Source organism: Alosa alosa, chromosome 9 (genome assembly GCF_017589495.1).
Source record: "Alosa alosa isolate M-15738 ecotype Scorff River chromosome 9, AALO_Geno_1.1, whole genome shotgun sequence".
NCBI lineage: Eukaryota > Metazoa > Chordata > Actinopteri > Clupeiformes > Clupeidae > Alosa > Alosa alosa.
Window position 1 is genome coordinate 19760722 of NC_063197.1, and position 17010 is coordinate 19777731.

Here is a 17010-nt window from a genome sequence, read left to right on the forward strand (position 1 = left end):
CCCCAGGCAGAGTTAGCAGAAACTATGAAAACAATGTTGGCAGTGTTGGAGAGGAGCTATTTTGGATTTGACTTATTGTTGGACATAAACAAATGCCTGAAATAACTTGGAGTCCATGTTCTTTTTTATCATAATTAATTCTGAAATGCTTTTAATTTGAATTTGACTTTTATTGTTATCATCATCTTACACTCTGTAAGGCCTTTGGTTCAACGGAGTTGTTAAGCTGAGGCATGTTGACTTCCCTTTGCAAAACTAAAGATGAAACAAAAGTTAGTAAAAGTTTTTTTCTTTTTTTAAAGATCAGGTTTACGAGTCTCATCAGAATGTTTCAAACAGGATGCTTGGAAATAAGTGTATTTTTGTATGTCCTCCCCGTTGCGTGCGCATGCGTGTGAGACTTTTGCTCATTTTGATGTCATAGCTGTGTGATGTCACACACACCCCACCCCAGTGTGTGACACACCGTCTGTTGTCCACTCCCGCTGAGTCACCTCTGTCTCGAGCGTGGCTTCTTGCTCTCCCGTCACAGGGACCTCCTGTCATCCTCCTCTTGCCTCCTGCATTCTGACTCACAGGGAGGCTACACCAGGCAAGTAACTGAAGTGCTCCTGTTCGCGGCGCGTAAAAATAGTTTTAGAAGACTGGTCCTTTTTTTATGCGCCACTATCACATCTGGTGTAGCCGTCTGGTGTACCTGTACCATTGATCATAGCGGAAGCTAATTGTTGCAGCAGACGCAACGCGAACGGAAAGCTTCAGTTACGAGCCCGGTGTAGCTTCCCTGTCAGAGCGCAGGCAGGGGATGATGTGCATAGCTGGGAGGATGTTGTGGACGTGGGATATGCGTGGCCCTCTCCTCCTATTGGCTGCTGAGGAAACAGAAGGCAGCTGCCGTGTTGCCTCGCTGCCATGATAGACAGGTGTCCCAGAAGACAGAATATTTGAGTGAAGGCAGCTTCTACGAACATTGGTTTTGAACAATCTTTTAGGATTGCTTTTATGGTAATGTGACATCAGCACATCAGCATGCTGTGTAGCTCAACGTGTTGCTTCTCTCTTGGTGTGTGGTGGAGTCTTCTCAGTTCATGACAAGTTCATGTAGCGGTCACTATTGAGATTTAGGCGCGTGTGCTTGCCTGCATATGCTGCTGTCCAGCAGGATGTTATGTATGGCGGTGGTTTGGTCAGTCATGCAATGGGAAAAATATCCAGGGGAAGTGGACAGGGCACTGCTGCTTGGGCCCTTAGCCCCCTTGCCCTGTACCATCCTGTTCCCGGGGTCACTGAGATGTGATGTCATGGGCTGTGGGGGTGATTATATACGAGCATCTACTGGGCCAGGCCGCAGCGGGGACACCGCCGTCCTTTCTCCGGTCCTCTACGAGTCCATCCTCTTCGCTAGCCTTGGCCACGGCAGTGGTGTGGGAATGACCGCCATGGCGGGGCGTCACATCGAAACTGTTTCCATGCACAATGCGGAATTCTGCTGCTTGCGTCCACAGCATTTCCATGAAGTCAAGGGAATAGTGGAAAAGATGTTAGAATAATATTGCTGTTGGAAGTTGAGGATACTGGGAATAAAATGAATTTTCCTTACGGTTAGTTGGTTGGTTGGGTTTGGTTAAGGAAAGAGGGATTTGATTGTCCAGTCAGGACAGGTATGTTTACCATTTACTCAAGATGAGTTATTGTAAGCATGTCATGGTTGATGGACTAAGGAGACAATTGTTTGGCTGTTTTGTTAAGAAAACAACTGTTTGGTTGTTAAGGAAGGGTTTGTATAAGTGAGTAAAGATGAGTCATTGTCTGCTTCTTCTGTAAGATTGGAATTTACCTCCGAGACCTGTATGAGACCTGCCTGCTGAAAGTGGCAAGGATTGGAGATAATCTGTCACCATGTCTGAAATGTTATTATGAGAGGACATTTCGAGTCTGGCAGTGTTATCTGCTGTTATTGAGAGTGTGTGTGTGGTTTGGAATCAGTAAATGAATGAATGAATGAATGAAAACTACTCATTCTGAGTTTTGCTGTGCCCACATTTACACCACTCTTTTATGAAGCACATATTTAACCCAGACCCTAAGAATGAGCTGTAGTAGGTATTTATTTTGTTTGTTTACTATAGATTCAGTTTGTTGATGTATGAAGTTATGTCTTATGATTGTAATGAAACTGTGGCATACTATGGGTTGCTGTGGTACACAGTGCTGGTCAGGTTTGAGGTGATTGTATGGGTGAGAGTGGTACTCTGACCCCCATTCTGCCCCTTCTTGCCCGGGCAGAGACCACCCAGATCGAGAACCCGCGGACGCAATGGCGGCAGGAGCAGGAGCGCATGCTGAAGGAGTACCTGGTGGTGGCACAGGAGGCGCTCAACGCCAAAAAGGAGATGTACCTGGTCAAGCAGCAGCGGCTGGAGCTGGCCCAGCAGGAGATGTTGCTCTTCCATCAGCTCTCGCAGGACGACACGCGCTCAATCACCAGCTGTGAGGGACCAACACACAGACACATTTACCACACACATATGCAGACACACTTGCAGACACATGCTCAAACACACTCTCAAATACATACACACACACACACACACACATATGCAGACACACTCGCAGACACACACACACACACATGCAGACACATACACATGTACACCTGTACACACGCACACACACATACACACGCTCACACATAGATTCACCTAAAGACACACACGCACACACACTCACAGCCACTGTAAACACTGTACACATACACTTGTATCTGGCACATGCATGGCTATGCCACATCTATGCCATGTTGAGGGGAAAATATCACCTATTATGTAACAATCACATACCCATGCTTTTGGAATTCAGTCCCACTTACTGATCTGATGTATTTTTAATTCTCACAACCCCTCACAATCTTATAAGCCATCAGATAATTGTCTGCCCATACACAAATTCCACAATACTGACATGTATGAAGTTATTTAGACACACACATATAGTATATATACGGATGCTGTGTTTGTTTACAAAGGCACATACTGTGCAAATCACAATCTGAATCCTGTTATTAAATACCAGAAAGACTGTCGTAAGGCATGTTGAGAAAATGGTTCACTGTTGTGTCTCTTGTAAGGGGAAATCCTGTTGGCATACTCTCGTATGCAAACGACCATGTAAATATAAACAGGCTTTCACACAAACACACTCCCACACACACACACTCGGATAAACACACGCAACATCCGCCGACTTGCTAAGAACTTTTAATCACAGGCTTCTAGTGTATGCTCTATAAATATAGTATGGCACAGTTTTCACAAGAAAGCACCACCACCACCATCTTAACCTCTCTGGGAGCCTGTGAGTCAAGGACTTCCTTCTCCAAGTAAAAGGCCAAACTGATCCATCTGCCTGTCATTCACTGGTAAAGGCGTCCCTCATTCATTCACCATCAACTTCATCCATCTGTTTCCACAGCACTTTCAGTTTTACTCAGTAATTCTCTCTTTTTCGCTCTCTCTCTCTCTCTCTCTCTCTCTCTCTCTCTCTCTCTCTCTCTCTCTGGCGTTTTTGCACTCTCCCTTTGTCCACCTTCTTCCTGCTTAAGCGTACTGCTGTTCTCCTCTTCCAGCCTCCCCTCCTTTTCCCCTTCTGCCTTCCCTTTCCTGGCTCCTTCCTCTCAATTTTTTTTTCTCTGCGTTCACCTCTTCCTGCTTTACACTCTGCCTCTATACCTCTGTTTTTTTTTTTTTTCTCTGAGAGGAACCCCACCCCAACATCCCTCCACCCACACCCTCCATGGAGAGAAAGAGAGAGAGAGAGAGAGAGAGAATGAAGTGAAGCATCACACACAAAAGGCCCTCTATCAAAGGATACACTATCTCTCACCTTGCCGTGTGTTGTGGTTCTGTCTGTCAGAGTGGCGGAGTTGTGTTTCAGTGTTTGACTGACCCTCTTTCTCCCCCCTCTTCTCCCTTTCTCTTATTTCTCTGTCTCTCTCTCTCTCTCTCTCTCACATGCAGCACACTCTGGCTCTTCTTCAAATGCAAAATATGACCCTGACCAAATAAAAGCGGAAATTGCCTGTAGGCGGGAACGGGTAAGTCATTATCGGCAGAGAACAATGCTTCATATGTCAGGTCTTCTGACAACTTTGTTACCCCCCACACTCTCACCACCACCCTATGCCCCGAACCCAGCCAACACACACACACACCCCTCTCCACGGGCCCCACTCTCCCATGAGCTGGGGGAGGGGTCCAACCCATGACATGACCCACAGCCTCCACCTCCACCTCCTCAGGGCTGCTCCCTGCTTCAGTCTCTGCTCAGGAGAGTGAGTCAGCGCAGCCGGCCGCAGGGCGTCTCACTGGGTTTTACAAGGTGGTGTTTGAGGCCGAGTGGCGCCCAGTCAGATCATTACCCAGAATTATGAAAATAACCCCCACCCCCTTACACACACACACACACACACACCTCAGAGCACTAAAAAAGGGGGATCCCACAAGTGTGTATGAGTTACAGTTTTCTCTCTGTCTCTCTGTATCTGAGCCCCGCAGATCAGTGGATTTGGGTCATTTTAGCGCTGTTGAAATGTCACTGGGCTTCCTGAAGGAAAGGCTGGTTTAGCAGAGAGGGGTCAGGGCTAGGGTGGGTACTGTTCGCGTAATGGGCCTAAACCACATTCCTTTTCAGTGTTTTTGGGAAGTTGGTGTGTGTAAGGATCAGCTTCCGTGTGTGTTTGTGTGTATGTGAGAGAGAGAGAGTGAGAACAGCCTCCTCCCTTATCTGTGTGTGTGTGTGTGTGTGTGTGAGTGAGAGAGAGAGTGAGTAGGGCCTCTCTGGCCTGATGACTCAGCGTTTCAGGTCCATCAGCGCTAAGGGAAGCCCATTGTGTGAAGCATAGTAACCCATAGCTAAGCCTTGTGTCCACAGCCCTCCTAGGTCCACCAGGAAGCGTGTGTGTAATGTGTATGTATGTGCATGTATATGTACACATGTGTCCACATGTGTGTGAATGTGTAAAGCCAAATGTTGACCCGTGTGTGTGTGTGTGTGTGTCCGCAGCTCTCCAGACTCAAGCAGGAGCTGGCACAGGTGAAACAGGAGCTGCAGTACAAGGAAATGGGAGTGGAGACCCTGCAAGAGTGAGCCTTCCGTCTTGCCCTACACACACATTCACACATGCCTATTGCCTGCACCACCCTTCCATACATAAACACACACACACACACACACACACACACACACACACACACACACACTTCCACCTGCTCTGGCCTCTCAAAAACGTACTATGCTGCAGTGGTACTCTTCTTTCAGAGTTCATGTTCCATTGAATTTAGCACTCTAGAACTTTCTCTCTGTTTGTTTGTCCAAAAGGCTTTCATTTTCCATTTTCTATGTCTGACATGCTAACAGCCGGCCCATGTCCTGTGTCTTTGGTGGATTTTCTCTATTATGTGTTGTGTTTGATTTATTTTTCGTCGTTGAAAAAAGTTTGGGTGTTACACGTTATTTATAGATCTGTGTGAAAAAAAACTCGCAAAAGAAGTTAAATAGACATTGCTGTGCTTTTCCATTTAGCCATGAGAATATCATGAGGAGATTATGAATTTGTCACAGCATCGTGCACACAGAATGTGCCAGTGTTGATGTTGGGGCCACTACCACTTCTATTGTGTCATATAAAGCTCGAGAATGCTTGACCACATGCATCCTAAGACCGTTCTGCCTGTTTTTGGGACAAAACAAGGTTGTCCTCTGAGAACGACTCTTTTTGTTTTTATATATACCTCCCTGAAATGAAAGGGAAAAAAAGAATCACGATATGATTTGTACCAGCCTTCTGGTGAATGTCTGTCTCTGTTTCAGTTTGGTGTAATTTAATTACGTAATTGAGGTATTATACAGTTCAGCGGAGCTGCAAACCAAACACTGACCACGTACCCTCCCCAAGTCTGAACGAGCCCTGTGCAGAGAGACTGAAGGCCACTGCAGCAGTAAGCAGCAGCAGCCGTAAGACTTTGTTTGTGTGGCTCTCTCACAGGCGACCCTAAAATAGCCCGGCCACCCCGCTGAAACTGTGCACGCTCTCAGGCCTTTGTGAGACGCACCAACAGGCAGCAGTGTTTTTTTTTTTTTTTTTTTTTTTTTCCGTGTGTAAGTGTGTATGTGTGTCTGAGAGAAAGAGAGGGGGGGGGCATGTGTTTGTGAATATGTATGTATATGTTTGCGTGGGAGAAAAAGATAAAAAGAGGGCGAGAATGCGCACAAGAGAATTTGAGAAGCTTTCGTGTGTGTGTGTGTGTGTGTGTGTGTGTGTGTGTCTGTGTATGCGTGCGTGTGCTTTCTGGAAAAGGAGACTCCACCTCAGGAAGAGGATGCACCAGTGGAGTGCAGGGAGCCAAGGCTCTCGGCCCGGACAGGAAAAGCTCCACGAGGAGAGAGAGAGAGAGAGAGAGGGGGGGGGGGGAGAGAGAGAAAGCAGTGTGAGAATAGTGAGTGAGGGTGAGAGAGAGAGAGAGAGAGAGAGAGAAGTGCTTGAAGGCAGTTTGAAAAACACAAGATATCTGGCAGCAAATTCCTGCGCACTTCCTGCATCCCTGTGAGAGGGGCTTATCTCTTAGATAGAACACAACTCGAGAGGCTCCCAGAATAGCGCCCAGAATCCACCGCTCCCTGAGAACACGGGATGGGCCCTCTCCCTCTCTCTTTTCTCCTGTTTTTTTTTGTACTTTTTTGTGCTTTTCTTTGCTTGCTTGTCCCCTTTTTTTTTCCCTGTGTCTTTAGACGTGCTTAAACATAAGTCCCTCTCGCCACAGGGCCGCTCTTGTTCAAAATCTGTGCCTCTGGCAGCGGCAGGGCTAGCGCTAATTAGCCTTGGAACCACATCGCGAGTAGGCAAGCAAATAAACAAGCAAGGACTGATATGGAAATCCCCCTCCTTGGGCTGATGTCACAATGAGGGGAGGACTGAGTGTCTTCGGAGGGGGAGAAAGAAACAAGATGGTGGCGTGGTCAGCTCAGGTTTGGTGAGGTTCAGTCGAGACGAACGCAGAGAGTGATCCAGAGATAGCAAGAGACACGAGATTGAAGTGAGCTACAGAAAAATGCCATAAGGGGCAGAGTAAAAACAAACGGAAAAAGAGAGAAAAGCCTTTCCTTGTGGTTTTATTTCTTGTTTTCATTTAAGAATATAGGCTTTGGCACTTAGCGTTGATTGAGAAAGACTAGCCTATTTAGTAGCACAAGACCAGAGACAAAAGACAAGGACCAATCCAATAGAAGTAGGCCTATATCATTTATTTACCTCTCTGCCACTCTCTGAATCTCGAAATGATTCCCCTGTACAAATTAGACTCCAATATCTATCCCCCTTATGATTGTGGCCCTCACTAAAGCCCCTGGTGAACTCTGCACAGCAGTCCAGCCCAGCCCCTTCTGTACAGTAGGTAGCTGAATAGAGTTGTGTGTTTCTGTTTGAGTGTGGTGAGGATAGGGAGTGGTTGGGTGGGGGGTGGGGGGCTGTGTGTGGTGGGGTGTTGGCCGCTCGGGAGGCTCACAGGGCTGGGGCTGGGAATAGGGGGGGGTGCATCGGAGGGTGGAGGGGTACAAAGGCGGGTTTGTGTGGGGAGGAAGAGGCAGGCGGCACCGGCCAACAGTACCTGCTGTTGAAGGAGCGGAGCAGCGCGCGGAGCAGGGCCTGGAGGAAGCGCCGTGCGGCCAGAGCCTCGGGTCCACTGCCAGCACCAGTGGTGATGTGAAAGGGAGGCCGCCCGCTCGCTACCCAGTCCACACATCACTCACCCTCACGTCATTCTCGCTGCCCTCTGAGTCAGGAACGCGTGTCATGTTCACCAATGTCTCGCTTTCTCTCTTTGTCACCTTAGTTTAAATCTCCCTTGTGTACATACAGTATGCTAAGAGGCTTAGTATTTGCTCCTTTCTTTTACATTATATTCAGAATATATTAGCTGTTGGCTAAAGTAGTAGAACATCAAAATTGCTGGCAAGCATGTTTTAAAAATGTAAATAGTGACCATTTTTGAAAAGATTCGTGTTTTCTCAGCTCTTAAACACTTCTTGTTTCACACTCATTCATCCTCCCCTTCTCTCTCTCTCTCTCTCTCTCTCTCTCTCTCTCTCTCTCTCTCTCTCTCTCACTCTCACTCTCACTCACTCTCACTCTCACTCTCTCATTGTCTCTCCCAGGCATATTGGAATGGCATTCTCCCTGTCTCTCTCTCTCTCTCTCTCTCTCTGTCTGTCTCTTGTCTCGGTGGCCGGCATTGCAAGCATAACACAGTAGGATTTATGTCTTGAGTGGTGGCTCTTTGAAAAGACAGAAATTCCCCGCCAGGCCACCTTAAGTGTGGCAGGCTCCAGTTTCCCTCGCCTAATTATGATGCCTTGGAGACCCGGGAGCTGGTCGAAGTTAAAACAATATTATTCTAGCATGGCTAAACGGTTAACCGGTCAGACAGACAGGTCTGCGAGCGACCATTAAGGTTCCAATAAATCCCCACTAACCATTTCCAGTGTCGCCCCCCACCTCAAGCCCTCCCCTCTCACCCCCAGCGACCGACCGTCATTAGACACCTCCGTGTCCTGTCTCCCAACTCCAATGACATTCTTTAAGGGTTATTCATTTTAAACAAACAATATGCATTATCTGGTTCCCTCCATCGCTACCTAGTTATCCAGCGTCATGTTTTCTTTGTTGTTTTTCTTTCTTTTTCTTCTCTCTCTCTGCTAAACAGTTCTAACAGACTATTGGGTTATTGTCGGGGCTGATTCATTTCCTCTGCGCTGAGACATGAGTGTGGTTAACAGCCTTACCCTCCGAGAGGCTAATGAGGACTTCAGGCCCCGATATTAAAATAACCCGCATGTCTAGGAACACCCTGTTTCATTTAGGTAGCCAATGATGTCATGCCCAATTTAACTCTTTATAATTAGGTGTGTGAAGGAAAGCTGCAAGGGATGCACAGTTATGTAAACTGTATTTAAGTAGGTGTTTGCCTGTGCTTGTATACTGTAGGTGTGTGTGTGTGCATGTGTGTGTGTGTGCGTGTGTGTGTGTTTGTGTAGGGTTTTTGCTCACGTGGAACCATGTTGAGCTGCTACTGCTGATCGCAGGAGGTAGTTAAGTTCACACAGCGTTGCTGACTCTGCTTACCCAGTCAGCACAGCGCCCTGTGGAACAGAAGCACGGCAGGAAAGCTGAACAAGGACAGTGGTGCTTTCTGTCTTGCTCCAGTGGTGTCCTAATGATCAAATGTTTCTCGTAAGGGGGAATGTGTCCTCTTAAAAATGGAAAATTGTTCAGAAGGATTGTTCTCCTTACAAAGCCATGAAACTGTGTAGCTAACTGAAGAACATGTTTGGTTCCAACTTCCAAATGGCACTGTAAAGGATTGTAAATAGATCTGTCAAGCACTACAAATACTTACTTACTATCTGGAGATCTGGTTCGACAAGTTGGAAAACATCCAAAGTGTCCAGATTGCACCTCTCATTAGAGTCCACTTAATGCCACGTTCACATGTCCCACAAGCTGTCCTTGTTTATTGTCTTTCAGTGTCCCTGTGTCTTCAGCCCATCTCGTCTGATAAGTCCAATACCCCTCTATGGGTCCAGTCTTGTCCAGTCCTACAGAGGACTAGTGCTTGTAGTGAGTCATAGCCATGTCTTAACACTTGCTTGTTTGGTGTCGACAGGATTGACAGGAAGATGTCCAGCAGTCAGACCAGCTACAAGCTGGACGAGGCCCAGGCCATCTTTAACGAGCTGCGCAGCATCAAGAAGGCAATCAGCTCAGGCGAGAAGGAGAGGCAGGACCTCATCCAGGTGAGTCTGCGCACACACAGAGTGGCTAGCATCATATCTGGTCACCACAAGCCGTAGGGCAACAACTCATTACTAAATCTGATCTTCATGAACTTCTTGAACTGATTTTCATCTACACGACTCATTTTGAACACTGTTTGTAACCAAGCCTGTTGAGTAATGCGTGGTGGCTTGTGGGAAATGCATCCTTGATTACTGAACGTGACTGAGCAGCAGAAACATTTCCAATTGGAAATCAATCCATCTGGGTTTCCGCTGTTGTGAGTCTGTGTCGCTTTGGATAAAAGCGTCTGCTAAATTTCAGTCAACTTTAGTCTTGAGGCAACTGAATTGAGGCAGCTGAAAAAAGTTAAAGTTAATCTCTGATGTCCAAAGCCAAACACTGGCACCTCTGTGCATTTTACAGTGCACAGAGTACCTTGCATGTCATATCACTTATATTCAATTGGTTAGAGTCAGTGTGAAATGCAGAGTCAGTGTGAAATGCAGAGTCAGTCCACAATTTTACCACTGCCTTCATGTGATTGATTGGTGTTCTCACACTGTACCAAATGTGAATGTCTTCTGAGAATGTGTTAAATCATTTAGGATTATTTTTGCATACTTTAGCATATCTTTTACATACTTTTTGCACACTCACTTCTGTGGTCTGTGGTTTGTGGTTGTGGATGATGCCTGTGGCTTTTTTTTTTGGTAATTGATGTTTGGTTGGATACCTAAGTGCCCCAAAGACATAAATCATTGAAGAACAAAACTTGTCTGGTCCCTTACTGAAGCGCTTGGTTCGCAAACTTTTCACAGCCATTCCTTTCTCTCCTCTTTGAACAGCTGTTCTTAGAGTGTTTTGTAGCGCCACCCAGTGGTTGTCAGGGGTTGACAGATTATTGTTAATTCACACTTAAAAGACCAGAAATGGGTGTCAGAAGTGGTCACTCCAGTACTGGATTTTGGGGGGAATGGGCGCCTAATTCCTAAGTGTGACCTGTTCAGAGCGATTTGTGAGCAGTGAATACACACTGTCTAATGTCAGGGCTGTGTGTGTGTATGTGTGTATGTGTGTATGTGTGCATGTGTGTGTTACTCATTCACTCCTGGCTTCCTGTCCATCCTCTCCAGAGCCTGGCGAAGCTCACGGTGAACTTCCACAGCAGCTTGTCCATTGGCGATTCGGTAAATGAGGTGGCCAACAGTGGCGCTCCCTTGGGTGACTCATGCCATCTGCAGCAGTACTGTGACACCGGCTGTCAGACTGAATTCACAGGAGAGGTATTAATACATACGCATCATTTTAATAATGGGTGTAACAGCTCTAATCAGACCAATTGCTATAATATAGCATTTGGTCTGAAATTCTTTCAGCTGTGAAGGGATTGTGCATTGCTGGTAAAATATTACGCTTTAATTTGATATTTAGTTTTGCCACTGCAAGTCTGTAAGGAATTTAGTACAGCGACGATTGTTTTCCTGTCGGGAATATACTCTATTCTATTATTCTGTTTCAATCAGAAAGATATTATGTTGTAATGAATGTTGAGAGTCTACCAGGGCTGAAGGGTAATTCTCATGTAGCTTTGTTTAATTGAATTGTTTAGCATTCATTTAATTAGTAATTTAAGGCAGGGATCACTCTGACCAGCAGCAAGGGGCAGGTTTCCTATTGTTCTCTATGGTTCGGCAGTGTAACGGTTGCAGCGCCAGCGGAACGCTACCGTTGAACAAGCGGATTTTGTGTTACTTAGGAACGAGATGGAACTTATTAAAGGCCGAGCGTTGCGTTACTCTTACCACTGCCCCTTCGTTATTTCCAGTGTGATCCCCGCCTAATTATTGGATTTCATTTTCAGTTTGGCTCCCAAGATTTCTCTCCATTAGTGGACAAAGAGAGACTCAACTGGCAGTATGAAGAATCTAAGAAAAGGTAAGTATGCATGTGCATAAATATTTGCAGCCTTTAAAAAAAAAAAATATCTAATGTACATGATGACACTAGCCATGTTCAGGGATGGATTACTGCACGGGCCTACCGGGCCCAGGCCCAGGTGCCCAAGGGGTCAGGGGGGCCCTGAAGCCCAAGCCTTTGCATGGAATCATTGCCTCAATATCAACACATCAGGATGTAGGCTATGAATCTGATTGAATTAAATTATTGGCCATCCCCAAAATGCACCAGAATACAGGAAATCACATCAAACAAATTACTTTTTTTCTGAGGGAGGACCCCCAAACCCCTCCCCCCCCTCCCACATATGCGACAATTTATGGGGGGCCCTTAATACAACTGGGCCCAGGAGCCCGAAAGTTCATAATCCGTCCATGGCCATGTTTACATGGACACTTATAATCCAATTAGAAATTGAATAATTTAATAAAATATAATAAAATAATAGAATAAAAATTCTCATATAAACACTTCTATCGGATTAAAAATGCCTGATCCGATCAGAATTTTAATCGGAATGAAAGAGGTGGTGTAGTCTGTTCCTATTCCGATTGAACAGCCATGTAACGGCTATTACGATCAAAGATTCTACATTACATTACATTCTACAATACATTATTATGTATTGACACATTCTTGGTCAGTTGAGATGATTTATATGTCCTATAAGGACCTCATTGTTTTCATGCAATAGTATGACCGTACATTCTGGGTATGTGTCCTTGGACCAACACTAACAAAGTCACAATCCTATAATGGCAGTTAACATGTGCCATGAAATCTTCTTGACATATGGCATAGGTGTTATGACTTGTAAAATGCTCATCGTGTTCATGACTACTAACTGATGCTGGTAATATAATGTGATGGGTAATGACAACTGATGATTTTACGTTTCCAATTCAAGACAAGAAAAGCATTGAAACGATTTGGGTTGTTAATTGTTCATAAACAACCAGATTAACAATGACCTACTGTATAAAGTCCCAACTCTTTTATTTTAGCAGCTGTAGTGGTAGCAGTGGCTTCATTACCCAGACTCCTAGCAGGGTTTTTTTTTTTTTTTTTTTTATGAGACGCTTGTTGCCACGGTGACGCGGCGGCCACAGCGCCAGCTATGACATCAGAGAGGAGTTGAGCGCGAAGCCTAACGGGAGTGAGCAAGCGAGCGAGTGAAGGAGCAAGGGGGACCTGTGGAAACTTGCGTGCTCTCTCGTTGAGTCACACACCGTCTCAACTCCAAAACACATAAACACAGTTATTTCACTTTAACCATAACCCTCAGGGCTCCCCCAAGACACCCCCTCCTCTCTAGCGCCTCAGCCTCCTGCACCTCCTCATCCTCCTCCTCCTCCTCGTCTTCCTCCTCCTCTCCTCTCTTAAAGAGTTCAAACCTGAGGTCCACAACCCACCTGTTTTGTGCTCTGGGAGGTGAAACTGGACACTGCTGTGTTCACTTGGAGTCATTTCATTTTGTAGAAAAATATTGTAAGCAAACAAAAGCAAACGGGCGCTGGTAATTTGGAGTTTCAGAGGGGTAAACATTCCCATGCAGCCAGTGAGCTTGTGGTGGTTAAGCAGATGTAAACACCGCTCAGATGATTGTCCAGATGCACATGTGCGCCATGACGACATTAGAGTGCGCACAGATGATGGGTCATGGATTCTGTGTTTTAATCACTCTTTCCCTTTCACCTCTCTTTCCCTCCACCTCCCTTACCCATCCTCTCTCTCTGTCTCCCTTGCTCACCCTTTCTCTCTCTCTCTCTCTCTCTCTCTCTCTCTCTCTCTCTCTCTCTCTCTCTCTCTCTCTCTCTCTGTCTCCCTACTCTCTCTGTCTCCCTTACTCTCTCTCCCTCTCTCTGTGTCTCCCTACTCTCTGTCTCCCTCCCTGACTCTCTCTCTTACTCACATGCATTCTCCCTCTCTTTCTTTCCTCCTCTCCGCTGCTCTTTCTCCATGCCAGAGTGTCCAGCATCCAGCACCAGCTGGCCCAGCTGGACAGCGAGACCTGGTGCGGGCGGGCCGAGGCGGACCGGGACAGCCTGCAGCTGCTGCGCGAGAAGGAGGCCCTGCTGCAGGAGCTGACGCTGCTTAGCCAACAGCAGCGCCCCCCGGAGGCCTTCCTGCAGCTGGAGGAGGAGCGCCGGCGCCTGGAGGAGGAGGTGCAGAGGGCCCGCAGCCTGCAGAGCCAGGGAGCCAACCAGAGGTCAGGCCACACTCGCACTCCTTTACTGCTCCATCTCTCTCTCTCTCTCTCTCTCTCTCTCTCTCTTTTCTCAACTCATAGCTTGCATGTCCGTTCATGTGTAGTGATGCAGTATATTTGCAACAAACAAAGGAGAAAAAACAATATTAATCATGTTAACAATGAAATTAACAGGGAAGGAATATTCTCTCTATATATATCTCTCTCACTCCTCTCTGCCTCCCTCTCACTCTCTTTCTGTCTCTCGTGACTTGCCTGCTTGTTAATAACAACTAGGTCTGTGCAAACAGCTAATTCTAGAATCAACATGAGTAGTCGCACAGTTGAGCTAATTCCTAAAATCAATATTGTTACCTTTGCTAACAAATGAAAGCCAATGTAAACAGTTAACTGGGCTGATGCTCTGTCACTCCACCGTGACCTCAGAGGTAGTTGTGTACTGTTTAAGACTTTTTCGGGAATAGCACAGGCTGCATCTCAAGAAATGTGGAAGGAGGTGAGCCGTGGCCTACTGGTTAGCACTTCGAACCTGTAACCGGAGGTTGCAGGTTGCGAACCCCGACCAGTAGGCACGGCTGAAGTGCCCTTGAGCAAGGCACCTAACCCCTCACTGCTCCCTGAGCGCCGCTGTTGATGCAGGCAGCTCACTGTGCCGGGATTAGTGTGTGCTTCACCTCACTGTGTGTACACTGTGTGCTGTGTGTGTGTTTCACTAATTCACGGATTGGGATAAATGCAGAGACCAAATTTCCCTCACGGGATCAAAAGAGTATATATACTTATACTATACACAGTATAGCCATAAGCTTACTGTAGTTAAAACTAGGCTGCACCCTCCATAAACAATCTTTGTGACAAAACCTATTGCATAAATGAAACATAACTTTCCCAGAAGACATGCAACACCATGGGAGCACCATGCCAGTAAGCCAGGCAGATAAGTCTGATCAGACACACAGATTCCTGTAGACAATGCCCATCTGGCCCCTCTTTTCCCCAGCACGGGATGCAGTTTGTGTCATTGTGCGTTGCCAATCGGCACATCTCATCTGTGTGTGTGTGTGTGTGTGTGTGTGTGCTGGTGGAGATGCTGAAAGCAGACCTCTGGGGAGCATGGGGGCACCCTCAGCCCCTCATACAGCCACAGAGATGCACTATGGGCCTGCTCAGATAGCGCAGGAATGAATGCTTGCAGACGGAGAGAGAGAAAGAGGGAGAGTGGTGTGCGTGACCTTTTTCTTCCTGTTTTCTTTGTTGTTGTTGTCTGTGCAGAATCTGGCCACACAAGTTGCTCTTCATTCATTTTTGGCATTCTCTCTCTCTTTCTTTCTTTCTCTACCTCTCCTCCTCTTCTCCCCTCCCTCTCTCTCTTTCTCTACCTCTTTCTCTGCCTCTGTCTCCTATATCTGCACTTTCTTTCTCTTTCTAATGTCTCCTTTTTCCTCAGTGATGGGTCTGTAAAAGTGTTACACATAACAGTGCAGTTAATGGGGGGGGGGAATCTCCTCAATCTCCATGTCCGCTTTCATTATATGGAAACTCTTTTTTTTTTTTTTTTTTTAAATGGATGGTACCAGCACAGATGATACAGTATCACCATCATCATAAAGAAACAAATAATGTGCCATTAGTCAGGCTGCATTGAAAGTGTTTAGTGGGCTCCCGCAGCTACTGACATACGTGTGTGTTTGTGTGTGTGTGTGTGTGTGTGTTTGTTTGTTTGTGTGTGTGTGTGTGTGCGCGTGTGCGCCTGCGCCTGCCTGCCTGCTTATCTGTGTGTGTGTGGATTCTGCAGCAGGAGAAGAGGAATGTGCTGCTTAGACAGCTCGAGGAGGCCACTCGCATCACCACCTACCTCCACTCCCAGCTCAAGAGGTACTGGAGCCTCTCGTCAAGGCCACCAGTGGACACCACTCCAGCCACCACCACCTCCACCCATTCATACTGCACACTCACGTAGGCACACTATGGCTGTCCGCTACACAAACTGCACAGCATTTTCAACTCTGTACTCCTGCCATACCAAAAGAGAGTGGAAAGACTAGAGAGTCTTGATATAGTTCAAGTAATTAAGTTCAGAAAAAGAAATGTATGAAGATAATGATTCATGATTTTGTGTCATTATCTGAAGAGTTTTTAATATACTGTTGAATAGGGAACACTAAATTGCTGTAATGACGTCCAGTTTTTTGCGGGAGGACTAATTTGCATTTTGAAATATGCTCAGATGTCTGAAATGCTTGTGGAGCCTCTCTGGTGATTTACTCCTTCTCTCCCCCTACACCAGTCTGTCTGCCAGCAACCTGACCATGTCGTCCAGCAGTAGCCGAGGCTCGCTGGCCTCCAGCCGGGGTTCCCTGGCGTCCAGCCGCGGCTCGCTCAGCTCCGTCAGCTTCACGGACATCTACGGCCTGCCGCAATATGAGCGCGCCGAGGCCCCCACGCTGGACCCTTCTGACCCGCACCTGCGCTACCTGCTGCCCCTGGAGGCCCCCGTCGGGGTCAGCGGGATGGGCAGCGGCTGCTACGGCTCGGACCTGCTGAGCCTGGGCAAGGCCAAGCGCTCTCACGACAACACGCCGCAGTCGCTGGCGTCGCTCTCATCGCGCTCTTCGCTCTCCTCGCTGTCGCCACCCAGCTCGCCAATGGAGTACCACTCGGCACCGCAGGACTGCCCGCTCGCCCAGATGACCGAGGAGTACATGGAGCTGGCGGGCCGAGGCATCCTGGAGAGTCTCCGCGGCCAGGGCCAGGTGCCACTGCAGCCGCAGCATCCTGCACTGCTGCCCACAGGGACGGCCGAGGCCGAGCTGGCCGCTGCTCACCTTCTGGAGGCCAAGGGGCTCCGAGAAGGAGGGCCTCAGGGGTCGTTTCCTCCGACAGGTGAGTCCCCAGCAAAACCCTTACCTTTGACTTGTCTTCAGGATTTAAGTATGTTTGCCCTGAGTAAAAAGTCATTTAGAGTTCCCCTACTGTTTGACCTTTAAGCATGTCTTCCCTTGAAACACATTTGTGT

The 17010-nt window shown here is 47.2% G+C and overlaps 1 protein-coding gene across 4 annotated transcripts in view; it reads left to right on the top strand.

Moving 5' to 3' along the window:
* Nucleotides 1-17010, top strand: part of wwc3 (WWC family member 3) — a 54576-nt gene that overhangs the window by 15450 nt on the left and 22116 nt on the right. For 3 of the 4 annotated variants that reach the window (XM_048252405.1, XM_048252407.1, XM_048252406.1), the window contains exons 3-11: nucleotides 2287-2490; nucleotides 4017-4093; nucleotides 5062-5141; nucleotides 9717-9846; nucleotides 10963-11112; nucleotides 11691-11764; nucleotides 13752-13994; nucleotides 15780-15869; nucleotides 16282-16877. In XM_048252405.1, coding sequence (XP_048108362.1) covers nucleotides 2287-2490; nucleotides 4017-4093; nucleotides 5062-5141; nucleotides 9717-9846; nucleotides 10963-11112; nucleotides 11691-11764; nucleotides 13752-13994; nucleotides 15780-15869; nucleotides 16282-16877 — 1644 coding nt within the window. Of the gene's footprint in view, nucleotides 1-2286; nucleotides 2491-4016; nucleotides 4094-5061; nucleotides 5142-9716; nucleotides 9847-10962; nucleotides 11113-11690; nucleotides 11765-13751; nucleotides 13995-15779; nucleotides 15951-16281; nucleotides 16878-17010 lie in introns of all 4 variants that reach the window. The other variant, XM_048252404.1, reaches the window with a different exon arrangement.